Source organism: Bubalus bubalis, chromosome 3 (genome assembly GCF_019923935.1).
Source record: "Bubalus bubalis isolate 160015118507 breed Murrah chromosome 3, NDDB_SH_1, whole genome shotgun sequence".
Classification (NCBI taxonomy): Eukaryota; Metazoa; Chordata; class Mammalia; order Artiodactyla; family Bovidae; genus Bubalus; species Bubalus bubalis.
In genome coordinates this window covers 173,677,899-173,693,871 of record NC_059159.1, presented here as the reverse complement: position 1 = coordinate 173,693,871, position 15,973 = coordinate 173,677,899, and the positions used below count along the sequence as shown (strand labels likewise).

The 15,973-nt window shown below is 51.0% G+C and overlaps 1 protein-coding gene across 16 annotated transcripts in view; it reads right to left on the bottom strand.

Annotated features, from left to right (window-relative positions):
• The window catches only part of MYT1L (myelin transcription factor 1 like), a 378,916-nt gene that overhangs the window by 101,502 nt on the left and 261,441 nt on the right, over positions 1-15,973 (bottom strand). For all 16 annotated transcript variants that reach the window (XM_044940559.2, XM_044940561.2, XM_044940570.2 and 13 more), the window contains one exon: positions 11,641-11,990. In XM_044940559.2, the coding sequence (XP_044796494.1) occupies positions 11,641-11,990 (350 nt within the window). The remainder of the gene's footprint in view (positions 1-11,640; positions 11,991-15,973) is intronic.

The following is a 15,973-nucleotide window of genomic DNA, read 5'->3' as shown; positions in this document are numbered from 1 at the left end:
ATCCTTCTAGTTGTGTTTTTGCTGAGGCTCATGATGAACAGGACCACACGTGGAAGTGGGCAGTGGGAGACGGTCCAGAAGTCTCTGGGCCAGCTAGGCATTAACAACGTGGTCTTGATGGTCCACAAACTGAATTTTCAATCCAAAGAGATTCAGGAGTCAGTGGGGGTAGTTCTTCATGTGATGAATGATCCAGGAAACAGGGAGAGTGTGTTTGCGATGAGAAAAGATGTTTTACCAGAAAATTATTTTATAGTTCAGGTCCACATTCTAAACAAAAGAGCACAGCCACTGAGAGGTTTAAGGAGAAGGCCCCGCATCTCTGTGGCCTTTCTGCCCGGATGGAGTCTCTTCTCTAGCAGAGCCTCTGCGGTAACTCACGGGGAGGGCACGTGCAGGGGACAGCCTTGGGCTTGCCTTTGGGAGGGGCTCCCAGTGTGTCCATGCCGCTGGAAACTGGAGGAGGGCTGATCCAGCCACTCCAGGGGAGGGCCCTGCGCCCAGGAAGCGTAGGTGGTTCAGGAGCTCAGCCCACGGGGTCTCCACAGCATTTCCTCATCAAGTACACCGGGATCTTTGTTGGGATTCTATGCATCTTTTGGATTCCAATGTGAGCTTTGTGAAATGTTGTAGGTCCGAACTTTATCTTTTGAATCAGATTGTTAAAAACAATTTATGCTCAAAGCTACAATTAGAAAACAGCAACAAAAAATTCTCTAAAAAATGGAGCCATGTAGGAAATTTTTCTTCTCCATCCCCATAACCAGAATTTAATGTGGTTAGAACTCTGTGGATTATAATCTTATAAAACCAAGTGCAGACTTCAATGAGCATTTTGTCTCCAAAGGTTAGTCTGAGACCCACCTTTTGATTCTTTCAGCGTCTAGAATCAAAAGGTAGGTTGCTGTTGTTCTTTCCAGACATTAAAATCTCTCAAGTAGACAACAGATTAAAACAAAAACGTAGAAGAACAGGAAGAAGAGACACTTCTTCACAGCAGAAATTCTCTAGGTCTGCCAGGTCATAGAAGACGTGGTCTAAGAGGCCACCCTCCATGGGTTGCAAATCACAAAAGCCCACAGTTTCCTCCAGCCCTTCATGTAGGAAAGGTCACTCCTGGGCGTCACCCTTCCTCTGGTGGTGAGAAGGGTGGAGGCTGGGAAGAGCGGGCCACAAGGACCAGAGGCCCACTGACCTCACTGAGGGCCACTGCCCCCAGCTCCCCGACTGTACTGAGCACCCAGGGGAGCCCAGGACTGCATGGGGCAGAGTGGACACTGAGGTCCCCTTTGCAGAGTGGAAGGGCCCCTCCTGGGTGTCCTGGGTTCCTGAGCTCAAATTCCGAGAGCTCGGGGTGGGTTCTCGACGGGCAGAGCAACGAATTGGCCTCTGAGAGCTGGCCCAGGGCCCCCTTGGCCTCTCCCCCAGAACCCGCTGCTTCTTATTTTCTTCTTATATGCAGACATACAACCCCTTTCTTCTTCCTCCAAACAACAGGTATTTCTGCACCAGCACCAGCCCTGTGCAGCCCCAGAGCGTCCAGTGCTGGCTATTCATTTACTAGTACAGGTCAGACCTGCCCCAGGGCGCCAGGCACAGCGCTGCAGCTACAGACTGCGGTGACCACAAGCGTGGACTGCAGAGTTGCCTTTTTAAAAAAAATTGTTATTATTATTGATGTGAACTATTTCAAAGTCTTTATTGACTGCATTATCGTATTGTTTTATGTTTTGGTTTTTTGGCCGTGAGGCATGTGGGTGGAATTTTAGCTCCCCGACCAGAGATGGAACCCACACTGCCTGCAGTGGACCTGGAAGTCTTACCCAGTGGACCACCAGGGAAGGCTGATGCCTGGGTTACGTTAATAAAATACTCAGCATCTCTCAAAGGTTGTTTAAGATGGATGGTTGCTATCTGGCACAAGACTTCCCTATTGATTGTGAAAAAATATTTAGAATTCCCCGGGACTGTTTTCTGGTTAAGGAAGTAGAATATTGCATGCCAGCCGGTCAGAGTCTCCCTGCATTGTGTGCACCAGAGGATCCCTGATGCCCAGAGACCAGTTCACAGGCTCCTCAGGGGCACAGTGGTCCCTGCCTGGGCCTGGACAGGGGAGTCCTCCTTCTGCAGGTGCTCTACGGGGGGGCAGCCCCCCACACCTGAGGGCCTTGCTCTCACGGGGCATTGTCCCCTCGTCTCCTGCAGGCTGCTGCGAAGTTGCCGGGATGCAGGCGATGCTCAGAGGTAGGAGAGCCAGACGGGCCCCTGCTGGGATGACCCCCTGCAGATCGGGAAGGACAGACAGTTCGCCTAAGGAGCGTCCTTCGCCGTCACCGCTGCCCCTGATCCTGAGCTGTCTGTCCCTGCTCTCACGTCAGACAGCAGTTTCTCTGTCCTCACCGGAGCTCATCACGGCGGAGATGATTTGGGTGAATTATGTGCAATCACCCGAAATGCACTTGCAGCCCTCCCTTCGGAGCTCTGCGTTGCCGCTTCCATGGCTGTTTCCACTGCGGTCTCCTCTCCGCACCTGTCTGCTCACCAACGGCTCGACCTGCTTCTCCCGGAAGGAGTGGTTCACGGGACTAGACTCGTTCCTGCTGTGTGTCTGCTGCGGAGGCTCCGTCCCTGCAGTGGACACACGCTTCTCCACACCCCGCTGTCCCGGGCTCGGCAGGGCGCGCCCCGGGCACCAGGTCCCTGGTGAACATGCCGGGCTCCCCCCGAGCCCTGGGCTTCTGCACGTTCACCATGTCAGCTCCTGACCTTGCCAGAAGCCTTCCTTGGCCCTAGACGGACCCCATGAGACAGACCCGCACGGCCTGTCCCCATTGTCTCCGTCGTGGGGGGCCAGAGTGACCTCGGGGCACAGACGGGGGCGGAAAGGGGCGGCGCTGGATGGGGCTGGGGTGCGGGTGTGGGGGTGCCTCCGTCTGTCGGTTCCTCGGGTCAAGTATTGCTTTTCCAGATGGCTTCCTCCAGCTTCAAAAAGGTCAGAGAGGACACCACAGGGCATGTCTGTGTCCCGTCCCCAGCTGAGGTCCCAAGTGTCCCAGATCTGATGGGCCTGGGGGACACAGACATGGCCGTGTCTTCCCTCCACCGCTGCTTACTGAGCCGCGTTTGGGGCAGACGGGTGACCCCAGGAGAGGGGTGGGCAGCAGCGACATCGCGGCGTCAGCGCGGGAAGAGAAGCAAACGAAGTCGACATAAAGTCTGCGGTCGGGTGGTGACCTGGGCCGTGAGGGACAGGAGACCTGGGCAGAGGTCACGTCAGGCGGAGTCGGGCCTGGCCGGCTGGGAGCTGGCCTCAGGGCAGAGACTGGAGAATGAGGGGCGTGCACCCCAGGAGCAGGCGGTGGCGGTGGGGAGCCGGTGGTGCAGAGCATGCTGCCAGCTTCCTTAACTTAAATTCAAATTCAGGGTGTTTATATGTAAATAGGCACATGTGGCCAGGGGCTGCCAGGCCGGCTAGTGCAGTGCCAGCACAGGGAGGCGCAGCGGGAGCTGAGTGCTGATTCCGGCTCTGATAACCTATGTGCACATTTAACTTACACTTGTTGGAAAAGACTCTGATGCTGGGAGGGACTGGGGGCAAGAGGAGAAGGGGACGACAGAGGATGAGATGGCTGGATGGCATCACTGGCTGGATGGCATCACTGACTCGATGGACGTGAGTCTGAGTGAACTCCGGGAGTTGATGATGGACAGGGAGGCCTGGCGTGCTGCGATTCATGGGGTCGCAAAGAGTCGGACGCGACTGAACTGAACTGAACTGTATTTAAGCGACATGGACTGACAGGGACTGTCCACCACCAGATCCCTGCGCGGTCTGGGAACAGCTCCAGGAGGTCTGGGGTCTGGCGGCAGGCATTGGTTAGCTGGCCTGGTTTGGAGGTGACACTCTGGTCCTGACCACAGTGTGGCCTCAACTCCTTGGGGCAGATGGAAGAGCGCCCCAAGGGCAGAAGGCCTGTCTCCAGGGGCAGCCCGCTGCCCAGGGCTGCAGTGGGGGAGGGGAGGCTGCCCTGCGTCTGCAGCGTGGTCCTCCCGGCATCTGCAGCATGGGCCTCCCTGTCACCTGCCCATGGCCACACATCCTCTCTTTCCACCCCAATCAGACCTCATGCGTGGACAGCTGACTGATGGCATCCAAAGAGCAGGCTAATATCTCGTCTCTACAGCCGCTCAGAAGAGCTCCATTGGCTTATTGATTCTACACTTTGTCCATTTCCTAGGCTGGAGCACGATTTTAAAATGCCTTTCAAGCTAAATGAGATAAACTGAAGCAAAAAATAATGGTTTTCACAAGGGATCCAAGTTGCATAATACTTTTCAGTGTAGGTCGTGCACATTATGCTTCTTAAAGTTTTTATTCGTTAGGGATCTTAATTAGAAATGTGGGTGCATAAAGTTTTATTTATTCACTGCTTTGAGAACGTTTCTACTTGATGATATTTTAGGTTTGTGGTTTACCTATGTTTGGGGACCACAGAAGAGAATAGTCATACCCCACCCAGACAAGAACTGCTTTGAAATCAGTGGTTTTCAGACTGAGACAGACGAGAGTACAATAACCAACTGCCTCTCTCGCTCTGCGTGTCTGTACGTGTTTCACACACACGTGCATATGTACACACACCGCCTGGAGACTTTGCAAATTAGCCGGTCGACCTTGAACACCCTGATCCAGTAGAACAAGATTGCTGCTGATGCTGTTAACTACGGAGTGCAGAGGAGTCTGAAGACTTTGGTCCTGCTGTTTCACAGACAGGTTTCATGTGGCTGTTCCAAGGAGTATGATCGGGAGGAACTTGGGGGTGCAGGAACCCCCTTCTCTTCAAGCGTATTCCATCCGTATCAGACAGAAAAGACCTCTCAGGAACACTACCACTTTCTTTGGAAACCTAACATGAAACTCACGAGTCTTCATTATCTGAAAACTTTAATTCTTGCTTTCAACTCCAATCTTTAAATCCTCCTTCTTGGCTTATGACTTCTAATTCTGCCTGCCCTTTGTGAAGAACTATTATGTACAAGTTTTCAAGCACACACTCCTCTTCCACACTATACTATGTTTTGGGGGCAAAGAATGGTGCTTGTTTAGGTTTTGGTTCCCACGGAGCCCTGTGCGCTTCTGTGTGCACAGAAAGCTCACGCCACGTTTTGAGCTGAGCTGTCACTGAGCTCTGAGTCTTTAAGGTGACAGCCTTGATGGACACAGCATGTTTGCTCGGCGTCACCGCGGACCTTGGCCTCAGGATCATAGAAGGGCTCGAGTTTGTGCCTGGGAGCCCAGTTTCTTGCAAAAACTACCTGAATCAGTTGCTACACAGCCATTCTGGACCGCTCACCTCTCTCCAGCTTCAGTCTGTATGGCACCTGTGTTAGGCTTCGCAAGCAGGCAGTGAGGTGAGCAAAGGGCTGGTATTATCATCCTGACCTCTGGACGCCAGACTGAACTCCAGGCAGAGAGAGAGACGTGTCTAGAGTGTCAGGATGTGCCTTCCCACCTTGCTCCACATCCCACCAGGCTAGCAGGTGGAATAAAAATTAAATTAGGACAAAGAGGGCAGGAGGAGGAGGGGACGACAGTGGATGAGATGGCTGGATGGCATCACCAACTCAATGGACACAAGTTTGGGTAAACTCCGGGAGTTGGTGATGGACAGGGAGGCCTGGCGTGCTGCAGTTCATGGGGTCGCAAAGAGTCGGACACGACTGAGCGACTGAACTGAACTGAACTGAAGACAAAGACGGAACCTGGTCATCCCTTCAAGTAGACTTTAAAAACAGATCGAGTAAAGACATATTAGATCTACTCTCTTACATCAATCATTTCTCATTATTATGTAAAAAGATTTTTCCCATACTTGATGCATGTTGCTGGCAACTCAAACGTACATGACTTCACTTTGTTAGCAAATTTTCTGGTTTGTATTGAAGCATCTGAAAATTCATGAAATATAAGATATAATTATATGTTCTAATTCTGTAAAATTAGCTTGAAAGGAGAAAGTTAACTTTTATCACAGACAGATATCTAGAAATGTCTAATTCTGCCCTCACTCATTTCTAAGTGGTAGAGCCATGCGCTTCGCCGTATTTGAATACTAAACTTCCTAAAATGACATGCTCATGAAGGGATAGATTAATTTTTAAGATAAAAAGTTATCATATTCTTTCTCCCAACTGTGAACAGTTGAGACCTTGCCTTCTAAACACATCTTGGTTTCCACGCTGATCTCAGAACTCTTTTTTCTGCTGACTGCGGGAGAAAGCTGGTGGGCTAATTCTGATGTTCACAGTCTGTCTGCGTTCCAACTCACTTCCCTCATCAGGGCCGTTTCCTGGGAAGGATGCGAGAGGGTACTTGGCTAATCAGTGCGAACTCCACGCCAAGAGGGAGGTTCAGGGGCCACAGCGGGAGACCCTCGCCTCCTCATCTGTCCTCGTCTTCGGGAAGCTCAAGCCTGTGTGTGCGTGTGTGCTCAGGCGCTAGGTCGGGGCTGACTCTCTGTGACCCACGGACTGTAGCTGGCCAGGCTCCTCTGTCCATGGGCTGCGCCAGGCGAGGAGACTGGAGGGGGTTGCCATTTCCTCCTCCAGGGGATCTTCCTGACCAGGGATCGAACCCAGGTCTCCTGCATCTCCCGCATCGCAGGCGGATTCGCCACCTGGGAAGCCCCAAACTCAAGCCCACTGATTACAAGTTGTCACAACATTTTAATTATGTGACACCCAGTACATTACCCTGCATGAAAGAAAAAAAATACCCTGGAAACCGGGCAATTTAAAAAAGTTGTTTCTGTGAGGGTGGGCTTTGACTTGAATTCCCTTCAAAGACAGATGCGTGTCTGCTGAGCAGCTGGAGGATGTTGGGGACCGCTTGTGGGGGTGGGCAGTGCACACAGAGCCCAGAGTCAGAACAGGACGGCACGGACCGCCCCCCGAGAAGGGGCCCTTGGCGGGAGAAGGGGTGAGCGGTGCCGCCGGACAGCAGCACACCAGCCTCTGCTCCGCATGGACCACCAGCCCGCACCCAGCTCGCCCCCTGCCCGAGCAGCCCGCGTACGCGCACACCCTCGGCGTGATGACCCACACTCCCTTCCAGCCACTCAATTCCTCTCAGACGTGAACTTCCAGGCAGGCATACACATCTTTGGCTGATTCATACACAGAACATGAAGCCAGGAAATCTCTAGAAAAGGAAGGTGTTTGCAATTTCACTTCATTTGACCCAATTGGGCAAATCAACGGTTCTCAAAGTTGAATTGTCAAGACAGCCCCAGATTCAAGTAAAGGGTAAGCAAAGAAAGGATTTACATATTTATAAATGTATTTCAGAAACAAAATATATTAATAAATTAAGTGTTAAAAATGGCAGTGGACATGAGGGTCTTCTCTAGTCTGGACAGTGCATTCCTATATTCTTCCTCGTGGAATTTCCTTTCTTGTCAGTAGGCAGGTACAATATATACCCGAGAGGAGACACAGATGCACATGCTTATTTTCTACACATATATATGTGTGTATCTATTATTTAAAGATGTGTTCTTTTTAGTGGGCTATACTATGAAAATAGACCATGACTTACCAGGCATTAAATGACCATTGAATCTGTATTTCTCAAATTATGAGACTCTGAAAAGGTACTAACTGTACCATGCACAAAATCTGCTATTATAATCTACAACCCCTGGATAATCATTTTCTTAACTTTAGGATAACAAGGGAACTTTAATCTGGCAATTACAGACTTAAACCACCATATGCATTTTGAAAATAAACTTCTTCGTGCAAAAGTCCAGCCTATGGTAGGTCGACTGGACAAAATAGAATTTTGGTTAATTAGTTATGAATCTAACGTAATCTGAAATGAATTACTCAGAGAGCCTTTCCTGTCGTTGAAACAGGCAAAAAGTGATATAAAGAACATAAGTTCTGAAGAAAGAGAAACCACCAACAGAGTCTAAGCACACACCTGTGTCTTACGGAAAACAATCCAGTGTTTCTGAGCCTCAGTGTCTGTCTCATCTGTACACCGACAGGGAAGCAGTTTCTACCCCGCCCGTCTTACACAACCACGGCGAGGCTCAGCACAGCACGCACGTCGCTGCGCTCGCTGGAAACGCACATCATTAGTAATACTTTGGTTCCTGTGTGAGTGCACTGCCGGAGGGGTCTCAGAACTAAAATAAACACCTCATTTGCAAGTTATAACAGTTCTTCTGTAATCAGTGGTGCCTATGTAATAATTTGGTGGTTTGTATACATTTGTTTTCTCTATAACAAAACCTCTCAGTAAACTCCACATTTCAATTTATAATAGAGGTGGGGAAAGAAAACAGCATCCTTTTGGTAGAAATAGCCTGAGGTTTTACATCCCCGGTGAGGCTAAGGGCAGCTCGGCTTCATCCCTCAGCTCCCGAGCAGCCCTGGCCCCTCTGGTGGGGGCCCTCGCTGGTGTGGACGGGCCTCCTGAGCAGCCGCACAGTGCCCCCCCAGGCCTCCTGGCCCTGCACGCTGCCTGCCTTGCCACCTCCTCTCTTAACCGCTGGTCACTGTCCGTGCTGTTGGCTCAGGAACAGGCTAGGCCCCCCTCGGAGAAAATCCGCTGACGGCCGGCGATGTAACTGTCACCAAGAGTGCCCACCAGGACAGGCAACAGCACCTTCGAGACACTGACCCAGTGCTCTGGTCAGCAGACACCAGGGGCACTTTGCCCAGGCTTTCAGAAATGCCCAGTTTCTGCCAATACACGGAGGGGAGGAACGCACACTCCGTGGGGGTGCCCTGCAATCACACCGAGCTTCCCATGTTACAGACGTGGCCGTGGGGGCAGAACTCACACTGGCTGGTGGTGATCCTGGCAGCAAACTCAGCTATCAGGTAAAGCAAAAGGCACGTGGGGAGGACGGAAAAACAGGAGCAGGTGGGCACACACCTTTCAAAGCCTGCCTGTCCTAAGTGGCCACAGCTAGGAGTCTGATCATGTGAAAGACATGGTTCATCAGCCCGGCTATGTCTCCTGGGGTCTAACCTGCCTGAAAATTCCTGGCCCTGGGGTTAGGGAACTCCTGCTGTTCAGTCCACTTGGCAGGTGTTCATGCGGGTAGACGGGGTCTTGGAACGCCTGTTCACAGGCTCCTGCAGTGGAGACTTCTCTCCAGAATAGAGAAGCTCTGTGGAACGTTCTCCAGGAACCAGGCCTCGGAAGTGGGCTCTTCTTAGGACGGATGCGTTTGTTTGACTTAGGAATCAGGCAAGCCTGTGACGCCCCCAGCCCAGAGCTTAGTGTAAATCAGAACCTCGGTGCTGGGTCCGTCAAATGGGCCACCTTTGAGGTATTGACTCTTTGGGACGTAGGATTTGATGAGAGCCTGTCCAAGAGGGAGTAACTGACTACACTTACTGTCTAACTATTTGGTCAAACTGACATACTTGTCGTTTAACAGAAGAGGTAGCCCAGTGATCCACAGTATGGGCAGCCTGGCTGAACCTCTCATTAGTAGCTCTAGTTGATTCCTTTCAAGTTCACGTAATCAATAATTCTAACTGGGGCTCAGCTGGGGGATCCAGAGCTGAGCATGAATTCTGACACCAGGAGCCGGCAGGCGATCATTTATCCTTCTGCTGGGCCTTTTCTTTCTGGAACCAACTTCCTTACATGCCTCTGACATGGACTCGATGTTTGCAGAACACTGACTGGGTGCTGGGTGCCAGGCGACGGCACATGCTCAGATGCTATAACCATGCAATCGCTTCATGAACCCTTGTTTACGCCCACTTGACTTTTCCTAGAAAACTCTCTCTAGCTTTGCTTTCTCACTTTTTAAAGCAATTCTAAGTGTTCAAGTCCGAGCGAACAAACCCAATACAGCCACAAGCTGAAGCCTATTGTTTCAATAAGGCTCTGTTCACTTCTGAAAAATATGTTACTTTGCATTTTTAAAAGTAGATTATTTAAACTGTAGCCCTAAGTAAGCTAAAATTGTCAGTCTAATTCTAGCAGACGGAGGGCAGAATCTACACTCTGATTAAGACACTTGGATAAATGAGGCTCCCGTGCGTGCACATCTCTCCCACCCTCATCCATCAAGCACCCAAACTTTCGCAACTTCAGATGTTCATGTCTACTGCTTTCAAAACACAGAGAGACAGTAGGGAAGAGCAGTATTTTATACCATCTTCATATGAAGCCGTGGTTAAGCTGCAAATCATGAATCAGCCTCAACAATGGATGGTTTCACCCAGAACAGTACACATTGAATACAGCGTCCAGAAATAATTTTCCAAACTGGTCAGATCTCCAACTTTCGCATTCCACGGTTTTATTACCCAGAGCTGCTGTTTTTAATTGTCAGCATGGAAGTTCCATCTTCTCACCAGTGACAGCGCAGTCTGCATAGCAGAGCACGGTGTCTGCAGGTGGGGTGCCCTCATGCTGATGCCCAGGCTGCCTCTGCACCACGAGACAAGGAGAATAAGCTGGGGAGACCCCGCTTCACTCCATGAGGTTCGTGTGTGTGTGTGTGTGTGCGTGTGTGTGGACAGGTACCTGTAGGTATGCCTGCATTATCCATGTAAATGTGTCTAATGGTTTTCATAAGTTCCTTTCATAAGGACCTAAGTCATGACAGCAATCGAGGATTATTTCACAAATTCAGGTTTCCTGGAACTAACCCGTATGAGCTGTGAAGGAGGAATGTTGATTTGTGTCCACACCGAGGGTTAGCCATGACCTGCCCACATCAACAGGACCTGAACATCTCCCTCCGCTGACGGACACCGCTGTCCATGGTGTCGAAAAATTAGCGCTTCTCCGAATTCAGATTCTCGAAGAGATTTGACCCCAAGGAAGAAGCATAAGGGGGAACAAAAAGATTTCTTTCATTTTTTAAAGCGGTTTGCCATTTCTCTGAGGCAAACTCCAAGGCAGTAAAGACTAGAACTAGACTCTTCAGAAACCTCCTACTTCTCTCTAGAAAAGAGACAACTTCTGAGAAAGGACTGGCATTTGAACTCTGGTCTTTCTGAGTCTGACACTAACAGAAAGCTGGATGTAAAAGCAAAGCCATCTGAAATTTATTGCTCCAAAGATGCCACCACCCAGCACAGAGGGCTTCTGACCTGTCCGTCTCACCAGATTAGAAATACGGTTCTCCCACACGGAAGCAGACCACGGGTTAATCCATCACTTCATGGAGTCGCATTCCTCCCTGACCCCTGCCCGATGGTCACTAACACAAAGCCTCGGCAGATGCAGGACAAAGCCTGCTTCACCAGCTCGTGCACAGGGGTCACACCGAGCTTCCAGGTCCCGTGGAGGCCCGTGGGCTGGGCCACGTCCACCCCACCACCCCCAGCGTGGCTCAGCACGGGGCCTCTCGGGGGGAGCACCTGGGGAAACGCAGACTGAGCTTTCTGGATGAAAGCGGCCAAGCTAAACAAACGAGCACACCGCAGACGTTTCAGCAAATTCGGGGATGACCACTCTGAATAACGACTTGACTGAAACGGCACCTAAGGTCTAAGGGGTGCTTGACAGACTTCTCTACATGGAGAGTGAGAGCCAGGCGGCCGGCTGTGCCTGCAGCGATGCCCGGCCGCCTGAGCCCAGGGCCCGCAGAGAGTTACCGTTGTCCTCGTCGTCCTCGTCCTCCTCCTCGTCCTCCTCGTCCTCGTCCTCCTCCTCCTCCTCGCGGTCCTCCTCGTCCTCGTCCTCCTCGTCCATCTCCTCCTCGTCCTCGCGGTCGCCGTCCTCGTCCTCCTCCTCGTCCTCCCTCTGCTCCTCGTCCTCGTCCGACTCGTCCTCCTCGTCCTCGTCCTCCTCCTTCTCATCTGCGTCCTCCGAGCATTCGCTGTCGTAACACTCGTCCACCGACGAGCTGTCTGCCTTCACCGTGAACGGTTTCCGCTTGGGAGCGGGCTCTTGGGGCTGTTTGTCTTGCGTTTTTCTTTTTTTAGCCAAGGGACAACCATACACACTGTTAAAAAGACAGAGAGAGAGAAGACCTGAGTTACTGTCGCTGAGGGCTGGGGCTTCGGGAGTCGTGGTTGGAGAGGCTGAGGTTCAGCACAAGTGCAGAGAGGGTGCGTGCACACGGGCTGTCACACGTGTGCAGCACCTGTGCACGGAGCAGCAACACACAGAAACCCAGCAGGCGAGGGTCTCCTCTCTCAGACGTCAGCACCATCCCCATGATCGCCCGGGGACCCTCGCAGCGTCCCCAATGTTACGAAGCACATGAGCATCACCCTGTAACTGACAACACGAGTTTACTAACTGTCTCTCCAAATACACCCGAGTGCACCCGAGTGTAACACACATTCTGAAAGTGAAAGCTGCTTAGGCATGTCTGATTCTTTTCAACCCCGTGGACTGTAGCCCATGGTGTTCTCCAGGCCAGAATACTTGAGTGGGTAGACCATCCCTTCTCCAGAGGACCTTCCCAACCAAGGGATTGAACCCAGGTATCCCGTGTTGCAGGCAGATTCTTTACCAGCTGAGCCACAACAGAAACCCATGCATTTAGAAATAAGAATTAGTTCTGCACGTTGCATTAATACATATACATTATTGTGAAATATGAAAATATATATGTTGTGGAAAAGCTCTGGATATATTTGGATTTGAATATTCTCAAGATAACACTGTATGTGTAGACAGAATGACCACTTTGAGAACACAGACCATAACATTTATCGATGAGAACAAGTTTCAAAGTCTACAGAAGTCGTCAGCCCTGCCCCAGCACTGCAGACAGCACTCGGCTTATCTAGCATCCAGCACTGATCATGCTGAAACCGCCCAAACTTGGGTGAGATCCTTAGGATAGGCACTCATGACATTTCCTTGAAAAAACAAAACAAAACAAAACAATTCTCCAAAGTTCTAAATATAGTCCTTTTCTTCCTGGAAACCCTGTGTGTGTGTGTGTGTGTGTGTGTGTGTATGAGTGTGTGTGTGAGTGTGTGGGTGTGTACTACAAGGAATGAGGAGAAAAGACTTACAGGGAATTGCTGTGGGTGATTATTCCATGTGTCTAAAATGAGGAGTGTGACCCCCACTAATAGCTGAACACTGTGGCAGGGGATTCCCACGGACCATGATCAGCTTACTTTTGGGCCCAGGAATTCATTCAGTGGTAACCCACCCAGTGCATCATTTTCTTGGCAGCCCCCTCTGTGCTGGCCTGTGCTGGCAGCAGACTCAGAGGTCAAGGGTGAAGGGCCACCTTTCAGGTCACTTTTGGTCCGACAGGACTCAGCCCTGGCGGGAATTCTGCTTCAGAAGCTCTGATCACTGTTTGCCATGGTGCACCCAGCACACAGGGGCAGGGCACTTATCAAGAGGTTGTCGAGTGACTAGACACAGAGTGACAGACATGTGACTAAAACATAGAGAGGGGGCCACATCACAAGAAGAGGGGTGACAAGTCAAGGGAGCTGCTGCGTCTCCAGGAAGAGGCCCCAGAGATGGGCCTGGAGGGCCATACACAGATGCCCGGGGGTGAGCACGGGGATCTGAGAGCTGAGTGGGGTCGGAGTAGCCTGCGGGCTGCTCAGGGACTCAGGGTTGAGTGCAGCAAACAGGAGCTACTGAGTTCTCTCATGCAATCAGTGGCGTGATCACGGCTGCATGTGGGAAGGTGACTCAGGCTCGGTGGGGAGGACATGGTGGGCAGGAGGGATGCGATGGGAGAAGGCAGCAGAGCCTCCCTGTGAGCCCAGTGTGATAGGCCTTCTGCCTTTTGACTGTTCTCATCTCTTAAAAACACAACAGTCAACCCCAGGATAATATTTATTGGAATCAGAGAAGCTGAAGGAAACACATACTGGTCTAGAGAGTGTTTCTAATAGGAAATAAACAGCTATCTGAGACTTCTCTTATGGGAATATTTACATGGATTTGGGGAGAAGCTGTGTCGATAATCCGGGACAAACATTCCATTGCATGAATGGCCACATCCTCTTGGCTTCCATCCCTGACAACTGGTCAGGTCCAATTTCCATTCCAACCCACGTCTTCCAGATGTGGTCCTGGATTTCAGTGGACTTGTTGATGTATTCACTCTGTGTTTATCTGAATAAGTCAGTGAGTGTAGCAATAAGGAGTCTTGTCCTTCTGGGCTCTGTTGGTGAACTTGTGGCTCACAAAGACTACTGTTACCTCCCCAAATCTCCCCTCTCTTGTCTCTGTCCATCAACAAGTTGTTGGATGTTGATACTTTGTTGCTGAACCACGAAAGACGCTGGGATTCTTGGCCTCCGGAGGAGAAGAATTCAATCCAGGGCCAGAGATGAGCTTGATCACTCAGAGCTTTTGTGTAATAAAGTTTTATTAAAGTATAAAAGAGCTATTAGAGAAAGCTTCTGACATAGACATCAGAAGCGGGCAGAGAGATCAAGGCTCGTCTCTGGCCCTGGATTGAACTTTTCTCTTCCGGAGGCCAAGAATCCTGGCATCTTTCATGGTTCAGCAACAGCCTTTCAGTGTGTCTGCCCTGCATCAAAGCTACATGCACACCAGGTGTTCACCGGAGCAGCCAGCCAACATGCTGTCACCCTCAGGTCCATTCTGATGCAGGCAAATGATGGGAAACCAGCTAACCTTGATGTTACTCAGAATGGCCCACTTCCACTGGGCAATGGGAAGGTCTGCTGATGGTGTGAACCCAGCACACCGGTGTGAACCCAGCATGATGGTGTGAACCCAGCATGACGGTGTGATCTCAGCACACTGGTGTGAACCCAGCACGCTGGTGTTGATCTCAGCACACTGGTGTGAACCCAGCACGCTGGTGTGGACCCAGCATGCTGGTGTGAACACAGCACAATGGTGTGAAGCCAGCACGCTGGTGTGAAGCCAGCACAATGGTGTGAACCCAGCACGCTGGTGTGAAGCCAGCACGATGGTGTGAACCCAGCACAATGGTGTGATCTCAGTACACTGGTGTGAACCCAGCATGATGGTGTGAACCCAGCACACCAGTGTGAACCCAGCACACCAGTGTGAACCCAGCAAGACTGGACTTCTTGCTGGTTCTCCCCTCTCTGCTACCCCAAACCCTCAGAGGCTCAGACCTGAGATGGTGGGGTTGTAAAGTTCAGAGCATGGGAATGAGACTGCATTTTCTTTTTACCTGGATTGGCTTTATTTCTTTCTCCTGCATTTTGTAAACCATCTGGATTCATTTTTTCCAACTTTCTGGAATTAGTTGGCCTCAAGCTTCCAGTGTCTTCTGCCAGTTTAACATGGTTTGATGCTCAGGTTTTTTTTTTTTTTTCTTTATGGCTACTAATGTAAACTATAAATAAAATTGTGCTCCACTTACAAACAAAATCAGGCCGCGAGTTCCTGGTATCGATTTTAGACATGACAATCAAGCCCCCAGGCCAGATTTTACTTTACTTGTGTCAAACAACTCCTGGATTAAGTGAAAGTGTTAATCGCTCAGTTGTGTCCAACTCTTTGTGACCCATGGACTGTAGCCTGCCAGACTCCTCTGTCCATGGGATTCTCCTGGCAAGAATACTGGAGTGAGTTGCCATTTCCTTCTCCAGGGGATCTTCCCAACCCAGGGATGGAACCTGCATTCTCTGCATTGCAGGCAGCCTTTACTGTGAGCCACCAGGGAAGCCCAGACGCTGTGGCTGCATGGGCCAGGATGTAGACCCCTCTGTGATCAGCAGATGCCTTCTGATCAACGATACCCAGTGGTCTGAAATATTTCCAAGTGAAGACTTGGGAGGAAACCCTGGGACATGCACAGGGGAGCATGGTGCCTCCTATGCCCGCACGTGGACCCCGTGTCTGCTGAGGGGCGGGGCAGGACAGGACACGCCCAGCTGGGGAAGCACGGTGTCTGCTTCTCTCTCACCTGCAGCAGCTGTGGTCCAAGAGCTGGAGAAGCCAGCCTGCCTCCCAGCTGCTGCCTCCTCCAGACTCACCTGGGCTCACGTCTGC